The 8,977-nt window shown below is 46.0% G+C and overlaps 1 protein-coding gene across 1 annotated transcript; it reads right to left on the bottom strand.

Moving 5' to 3' along the window:
- Nucleotides 1-551: 551 nt before the first annotated feature.
- LOC141109775 (rho guanine nucleotide exchange factor 19-like) lies at nucleotides 552-8,737 on the bottom strand. Its single transcript, XM_073601059.1, has 12 exons — nucleotides 8,479-8,737; nucleotides 7,293-7,836; nucleotides 6,779-6,849; nucleotides 6,460-6,701; nucleotides 5,422-5,582; nucleotides 4,732-4,884; nucleotides 3,613-3,742; nucleotides 3,468-3,542; nucleotides 3,186-3,278; nucleotides 2,557-2,717; nucleotides 2,067-2,228; nucleotides 552-730 (listed from the first exon to the last, which is right to left on the bottom strand). The coding sequence occupies exons 1-12, from the start codon at nucleotides 8,735-8,737 to the stop codon at nucleotides 667-669; spliced, it is 2,115 nt and encodes a 704-aa protein (XP_073457160.1). The 3' UTR covers nucleotides 552-666.
- Between the last annotated feature and the right edge of the window lie 240 nt (nucleotides 8,738-8,977).

Below are 8,977 nucleotides of genomic sequence, written 5' to 3'. Positions count from 1 at the left end.
TTGTGTCCGCAGGTCAGAGGACACGGGAGGAGGACCCAACAGCTGGAGGGGGATAATGAGATCGGGGGGCTACGCCCAGGATTCAGATCAGAGAAGAACATTGTATCATTGAGGGGGCTACACTCAGGAACCCCAGATCTGAAGGAATAATACACCCAGAATTATCCATCCCGGGTACAAACCGCAATGGAAGACTTTGGTAGGAACGGGTCACAAGAGTTTATTTCCTCAAATTTTCAGGGAAAAAAAAAGTGAGACTTCAGTTTAATTTTCCCAATTTTGGTGATCGGAGCCGTGTTGGTGGTCTCAGTGAAGTACATTGGAGTCAATGGAGAGGGTGACATTTCTGGGGAGGATTTTGGTGGTATAATAACCACTAAATGTCTCCTGAGGGTCACCGAATCTCCTCTCGCTGATCCTGGACCTGATCCTCCTGCCATAGAACGCCCCCAGATCAGCCGAATATATGACAATCGATATAGGGGAACCCCGACCTTCTCTACAAATCACCAAACATGGATCTCCGCTTCACATTTATCTGACCTGTGCGCCGTCTTCTCCTTTAAAGTTTTTTCTTATTCTTCATATTTTGTCCTGTCTTCTGGCTCCAGACCCCCCCCATTACTTACAACCCAGTATTGTGTGTACCTCCATCTTCAGTGTGTGTCAGGACTCCGCCCCCTGCGACATTTGCCAGGTGATCTGTGCGATCCAATCCTCCTTCTCCTGTCTAAAACATACAAGAAAAATATAATATAATAAAAAGGAAAAAAGGAAGGAGATGGAGAAGAGAAAAAGGAGAAAGAAGGAGAAGAAAAAAAAGGAAGGAGAAGAAAAGAAAGGAGGAGGAGAAAAATGGAAAAAAAAAAAAAAGAAGAAAAAGGAATAGGAAAAGAAAAAAAAAAAAAGAGAAGAAAATGAAGGAGAAGAGAAGAAGAATGAAAAAAAAAAAAAAGGAGAAGAGAAGAAAAAAAGGGAAGGAAGGAAGGAAGGAAGGAAGGAAGGAAGGAAGGAAGGAAGGAAGGAAGGAAAAAAAGAGAAAAAAGAGAAAAAAAGAGAAAAAAAAAGGAGAAAAAAAATAGAAGAAGGAGAAGAGAAGAAAAAGGGAGAAAAGGAAGAGAAGAGAAGAAAAAGAGAAGAAAAGGGGAAAAAAAAGGACAAAAAAAATAGAAGAAGGGAGAAGAGGAAAAGAAAAGAAAAAAAAGGAGAAGAGAAGAAAAGAAAAGGGAAAAGAAAAGAAAAGGGAAAAGAGAAGAAAAGAAAAGGGAGAAGAGGAAAAAGGAGGAGAAAAGATGAAACAAAAGCAGAAGAGACAAAAAGAAAAAGGGTGAAGAGAAAAAAAGAAAAAGGAGAGTAGAAAAGAAAAGGGAGAAGAAAAGAAAAGAAAAGAAAAGGGAGAAGAGGAAAAATGAAGGATAAGAAAAGGAGAAGAAAAAGGAAGGAATAGGAAAAGAGAAGAGAAGAAAAGGAAGGAGAAGAGAAGTAAAAGGGGATAAGAGGAGAAGAAAAAAGGAGAAGAGATGAAAAAAAAAGGATAAGAGGAGAAGAAAAGAAAAAAGGGAGAAGAGAAGAAAAAGGAAGGAAAAGAAAAAAGGAAAATAGAAGAGAAGAAAAAAAAAGGAGAGGGAAAAGGGAAGAAGAAAGAAGGGGAAAAAAAAAAAAAAATCAGAAAAGGGAAGAAGTATGAGAAGAAAGAGAGGAGCAGAAAAGAAAATACATGAAAAGAAGAGAAGGAAGAACTGAAGAGAAGATGGAAAATCTCATTTCTGATATTTCGCCACGCTGAGCTTTTTCTCGGATTATTATTTGTACCAAATTGCAACAAAAGATTAAAAAATAAAAAAAATGTTTAAAAGACCCACAAAATCTAATTTTTAGAAAGTCGGAGCCACTCATAAATAGTTGATATTCACATCACCCAAACCACAGAAATAACATTTGAAGAGGGAGAAGAAGCTAAAGAAGAATCCCGAGCAGCCATGAAATGCGTCCCTTTCCTGGAGGGCGGGGCGCGGTGGAGGGCGGGGCGCGGTGGAGGGTGGGGCGCGGTGGAGGGCGGGACTTACTCGCTGGGCGCCTGGAGGACGAGATCACAGCTCAGGCCGAGGTGGTTCTGTGTGAGGCGGAGGAGGAACACCAGACTGGGAAGACCCAGAGCTTTGGCTTTCATGTGGTCGGCCTTCACCTGTCCACGTTTGGCGTAATCCGTCACCAAGAAACGCCCTGTACTGGGGGGACAGAGAGAGAGTTAAATGGCCAGAAATACCTCATTGTCTTCTTTATAATGATGTCATAGAAGAAGATTAATGAGATTTTATATCCCCCCCCCCCTCCTGAAATGTCTTCCTCTGATTTCACCGCACACTTTGAGCTTCTCACCATGTGCATTAGAAGCTGCAGAAAGTCAGATAGAGCCCAGCCTTGATCTGTCTACATTGCATAGAGAAGCACAGAGACCCGGTGATGACATCACTGGGACTAATATAAGGTGTGTAATGAAAACAGAAGAAGGTTTTACTTAAAAACATCATCATCACGGATGCGGCTCACACTCACTCTGTTTTGTTAGACAAGAGCAACAAGTCGCTGAAAAGATGGAGGTAAATGGGTTTGGTGGTCAGACCGGAGCGGTGGCCGGATCTGGGGTCCTGGAAGAAGATCCGGATCAGTTCTCCATGATGGATGAGGACACGCCCCCTGGAGATGAGAGGAACAGCCTGCAAAAAAACAGGAACCCGGGACAAAAAATGATAGAAATACATTTGCTGGTATTCCGACCCAATACAATGTTGTATTAAAGTGGACCCGTCTCCAGGAAGACATTCCCTTATATACAGCAACAGATCTCCTCCACCTGTCAGTCAGTGACTCCGCCTAGACTGAGATGATGTCATCAGTCTGCTGCAGGCAGGAGGAAGCATTTCCTCAGTCTCCCCTCCCCCAGTCATCAGACTGTACATTGTAACTTTGTAGAAGAAGGAGGAGTCATTTCCTCAGTCTCCCCTCCAGGTACTGCACAGGCAATGCCTGGATGATGCCTGAACACAGATGGCGCCATCCTTCTGCAGACAAAAAGCAGATGAAGTCATTGTCAGGGGGAGAACTGAGTTGACGGGTCCTCTTTACAGTAACTTTACACAACCTAAAGGATGAATTCATGAAATTTGGTGTAATTAGTGCCCCACCTTTGTGTTCTGGAAGTCCATGCGTTTCTCCAGGAGGACGAGCTCCTCAGTCTGCATCATGCTGCGCACCCCCTCATTGCACTGCGTCACGATCTGCACACAGGTGATAGCGGTCACCGCGCCATTCCAGAAAAACATCACATGTAGAATATTCCAGAACTAAACATCGCAAACCTTCTATATACAGGATAACCCCCCCCCCTCCGCCCCCCATCATTCAGATTACACCCGGTGAGCTAGAATTACCTGGCCACACCTTCTCCACCAAATATACAACCTCACCTGGCCAACAGCGGACGCAGCGTCTCCAATGGAGGACACCAGCCTGAAATCACTCTGCGCCAGTTTCAGGATATTCTATGAAGAGGAGAAGAATGACAAAACGACCAACATGAGGCTCATTCCGGGCCGAGACGTGACGACTTACCTCCAGGAGGATCTTCAGGCGGGTTATCCTCTGGAAGGGGAGGGCCAGGAAAGATTTCAGGAGTTGTCGCTTACAAACCGGCTGCTCCTCCAACTGCTGGAGAACCTGAAGGAACATTCCATTCTCTCGGCTGATACAAAGAGAGAAAGATGGAATATTATATAATTTTATATATATATATATAGATATATATATATATATATATACACATATATACACACACCAAACTCCATCAACACCAACATTAACACCAGCAATACCACCAAAGCAGACTCCAAAAACACCAAACTCCAACATTAACACCAACATTACCACCAACACCACCAACATTACCAAACATTAACATTACCAACACCACCAACATTAACATTACCAACACCACCAGCACCATACACCACCAGCACCATACACCACCAGCACCATACACCACCAGCACCATACACCACCAGCACCATACACCACCAGCACCAAACTCCATCAAACTCCATCAAACTCCATCACCAACACTGTCTGAGGGGGAACATTCCAATATTTAGAGAAAGAAGCAAGAAAGAGCAGAACCACCCACTCCATATCATATATGGTGGTCATTAACTTTTGTAGCCAGCTGTGCACACCTCCTGCGTCTCCAGGGACGCAGGAAAACGTGGAGAATTTTCCATCAGAGGACATTGATGCCAGCAATTGTCCATGTGCATCAGCTCTCGAGTGACTACTGCTCCGATTTTGATGCAGGAAAAAAAATAATTTTGTAATAAATGTATAAACAAACTTCATATTTACAGATAAAAACTGAAAAATGTAACAAAAAGGATACGAATGTCTCTTTCCTGAAAGAATCATAAAAATTGTCAAAATATTCCCTCGCCTTCTGTCCATAACCTAGTGTGTGTCTCAGGGTGGGGGCAGTGCAGCTCCCATAGCCGCCCCCTGGGGTGGAGGGTCTATACCTATCATTTTATATTATATAAAAACCCAACACCACACACTTTACTCAGTATAATTGTTACCTATCACTTTTTTTCTAACCAATGGCAAAGTGACTGGTAGAACTTGTACTTTTTTTGCCCCCAGTGACTGGCAGTACTTGTATATGGAGGTCACCATTTCTTGACTTACACCAGCTGCTGCATGAGCTTCTCTTGGTACATCTGGTTGGTAACGTAGGGGATGTAGACTCGGTGGAAGACTGGACAATGTCTCAGGACCCGATCTCCGAGGTCACTCAGGAAGATGTCCTTCTCCAGTCCTTCCTCTAGATCCAGTAGGAACCTGAAGCGAGTTTATTGGTGAATATTAATGAGACTGATATCCCTCCAAGAACGACATGGAACCGAGCCATTGGGCGGTCCAATGGTGCAGACAAATGCCAAATAACGATGACAGGTTAAATCTGCCAGTAACTTTGTTACATTGTAGGAAATTAACAGACCGAACAACTCCAACGTGTGGTTTTATCTCACAGTGTGAATCAGTAAAGTGTATATTAACAACGAGGACTTTGGGAGAGAAAATTCCCTTTAATCTCCTTATATTTATACAGCAAAATTGTACTTAACTGAGCTCTAAGAGAAACTAAAACAGAATTCACAAGCTGCATGTAATCTGATCCTATGGCTCACTGCTGCCCCCTATGCGGCTCACACTTCTCCTCAAATTCCATACCATCTGTCCCTCTAGAGAGCTGTGAAAACACTATAAAATAAATGTTCAGGATTTATTATTAGGAACCGGGAAGAAAGGATTTAGGACTGAACACTTTGCTGTTGGGGGAAACCAAGGAGCAGACCATGAAGATTTTTCTTGTACCTCTCGCTGACCTGGCGGACACTGGTGAGATTGGAGAAGAGCGTGTGCTTGTCAGAGGTAACGAGACAGTCAGAGAGACTTTGGGATTTCTGGAAGTGATTGACGGCTACAGAGAGGCTGCGCTGGTAGGAGGCCTCCGATACCACCACCTCAAACATTGCCTGGGGGAGACACAACCAGATCAGTCATTAGAATCCTACCAACGTGACAGGCCAATCAGAGGTGAGGACAGCAAGGATAAAGAACACCACAGGGGTATGTCTACTGATAACCAGACTGGACAGAGCAATCCGGCTTCTAGAAAACATTGGAGGCCATGGGTGGAGGTTACCCAGCCCATTGCCGATTGGACACCTAGGAGCTCAACATGGCTGGCTTAAGTGCCATTTGATGAGCGGAGTGATGTGTTACCACAGTTGGTAAAGTAATTGAGAGGCTCTATATTTTTTTAGTTTTTGCACTGAATGAGGTCTTCTTCAGGACCAAAGGAATGCAGTAGACTTCCAAAGTGACCCATTTTGTGGACAGAATGTCTATGATGAATTCACCCCACACTCAGTTAAGGTACAGGTCCACATCCCAGGAGACTCCTTCCCCCAGAGTCAGATGTCCCATCTTTTTACAATAAGAGGAGGAACCTCATGGTTACCTCTGGAGGATTTGGATTCCCCAGATAAAGCTGGACATGCTGACCACCAATGAAGTCACTAAAAAGGTATCCACACTGACCATCATTGATTAACCATCTCTGGACCTGACTCCACACCTCAGACCTCCTGCACTTGTGGGGGCAGGACACCGCGCACCACCTGCACTTGTGGGGGCAGGACAGCTCGCACCTCCTGCACTTGTGGGTGCAGGACAGCTCGCACCTCCTGCACTTGTGGGTGCAGGACACCTCGGATCTCCTGCACTTGTGGGTGCAGGACACCTTGGACCTCCTGCACTTGTGGGTGCAGGACACCCCTTTACCTTGCGCACTTGTGGGTTCAGGACACCCCTCACTTCCTGCACTAGTGGGTTTGGGTTGCCTCTTACCTCCTGTAGTTGCTTCCTTTGCATCGTCATGGTTTCAGTAATCCCTCTCTCCTTCACTTCGGGTAGCTCCTGCCACAGAGAAGATGTGTACTGACGGGGAGCCCCATCGCTGGGGTAACTTCTGAGCAAAGTTGGGGAAGTGTTGCCAGCCAATGCCAGGGAGGAATTGACAGAGAGGATGAAGGGGGACTGGCCTGGGCCACCTTTGGTGTAGTGCACACAATAGTCCTGATAGAGAGGTTCTGGAGACAGGACACAAAGATCAGGTCCTGAGCAATGACCACTATAAGCTAACAAACACCACAGAAGATATTCTCACGTGTGTGGACAAATTTGGACCCCTTCTGCCTTTGACGGTACGACCCTTTCTTCATCAGTCTCTCAAACAGGCTGAGTAGAAAAATAACATCATCAGAAAAATCGATCAATAGATTGATGGGGGGAGGTCAGAGGTCATGGGGGAGTCGTAAAATAATCACACTGCTTACTAAACGTTGTATAAGTCAGAGATCCTGGTTGCATCATAGCCTTACTCTGCTCCCCCCCTCCCCATGGGCCTGGGTGCAGTTACTAGCTCGGCCCTCCCTATAGCCATGGTCCTTGACCTTGGTTAGGGATGAGTGACCTAGTAAATTGGGAATTGGCCTCTAATTTTGTCTTGTAGCAATCACCAAGAAAAGTGAGAATCTACTGAGAACATGGATTAAGTCTAGAAGAACATGTGACCTCCAAGAAGGGGAAACCATATTGTACCTAAAAATGTGAAGAACATTTTTGCTAAAATAATGGAAAAACAGATTTAGGCCAGAGCAAGAGGTCCTAGGTTACTGTACCTTGGCTCCTGGTGGGTGGGGACTGTCTGTCCCGAGATTTCTTGTGTCTTTGGCTCCTGGTGGGTGGAGACTAATTGTCCTGCGACTTCCTGTGTCCTTGGCTCCTGGTGGGTGGGAACTGCCTGTCCTGAGATCTGCCATCTTCTTGGCTCCTGGAGGGTGGGAACTGCCTGTTCTGAGACCTGCCATCTCCTTGGCTCCTGGTGGGTGGGAGTTATCTCTCCTGAGACCTCCTGTGTCCAGGGCTTCTGATGGGTGGGGACTGTTTGTGCTTTGACCTCCTGTGTCCATGTCTCCTGGTGGGTGGGAACTGACTGTCCTGAGACCTCCTGCTTTCTTGGCTCCTGGTGGGTGGGAACTGTCCGTTCTGTAACCTCCTCTCTCCTCTTCATTGGGTCCTGGATGTGGGGGGAGGCCCTGGAAGGGTGGTCTAATGCCTTGTTTTGGGTATTCGGTAGTGCCAAGGAGCCCATAGGATGAGAACACAGAGGGGTCTTATCTCCAGGAGGCTGATACACAGGATTGTCAAAAATTTGGGATCCTTCTGCAAGATAAAACACCACCCAATAAAGCCCGGCCTGTGACGGCTTCATTACAGCTAGACAGTCAATTCATAACCTAGTAAAACAAAAGTAGCCAATCAGATTGTGAAGGACAAATCAACACTGTGGATCCCAAAGAAGCCATTACTATGGCATATCAAAAGGACCGGCTACCTCCGGCACCAGACCACTCAACCACCTTTAAACATGAGTGGAGATGCAGCACGTCAGACTGGCGGATGTGCAGGGTACGTTTTTAGGTAAATGTGTAGAGAATGTCACCTTCCTGGGTTATAAAGGGTGAATCATACTGCAAGCCCCATTTCACATCAGAGAACACATGTCGGTGAATATTAGTGAACAATGATCTGGGGAATGTGGTGAAAGGCCAAGTACGACCTTCATCATTCGAAATCTGGACTCATATCTGGAATGTTGGTCTGTAAAGAACTTGATTTGATTGTAGCCGTATTAGTGCAGTACTGCTTGGACCTTGAAGAAGACTAGACTTTAATGGAGTTCAGAGTTCAGGTCTGGACTGTTGCGATGTTCGGGAGTCCTGGTACGAACCGAACCTAGGGGGGGGGGGTTGTTTGGCCCAACTCTACCCAGGTACACCTCATTATGAAATCTGTCTGTCTCACCTTCTATGAGCGGCAGGGCCCCGGGGTGCTGATCCTTGAGGGCCCGGGGCCGGACGTCATCGTAGGACTTCCACTTCCCTCTGTAGATGCGTTTTCCCGGCTTCCTGTTCTGGAAAATTCCGAGTAACAATCGTTCTCTGTGTCTGCGCTGAGCCAACACCGGCTTACAGGACTGAGGACAAGAAGAGCATCGCTTAACCGCCACCTCTGCCGCCGTTGGGGACCCCGTGTACAAGCGCTTCCGGCAAAACATCGCCATACCTGGGGGGGAGGGGCAATACCACAAATCACTGACCGGCCTACAGATACCGAGAATTACACCCGACATACAGGACAAGAGAAGTGGTACTGTGCAGAGTCCATACATACAGAATAAGAACAGATACCGAGAATTACACCCGACATACAGGACAAGAGAAGTGGTACTGTGCAGAGTCCATACATACAGAATAAGAACAGATACCGAGAATTACACCCAACATACAGGACAAGAGAAGTA

This window comes from Aquarana catesbeiana, linkage group LG10 (genome assembly GCF_042186555.1).
Source record: "Aquarana catesbeiana isolate 2022-GZ linkage group LG10, ASM4218655v1, whole genome shotgun sequence".
Taxonomy (NCBI): Eukaryota; Metazoa; Chordata; class Amphibia; order Anura; family Ranidae; genus Aquarana; species Aquarana catesbeiana.
This window is presented reverse-complemented; position numbering and strand designations above follow the sequence as displayed.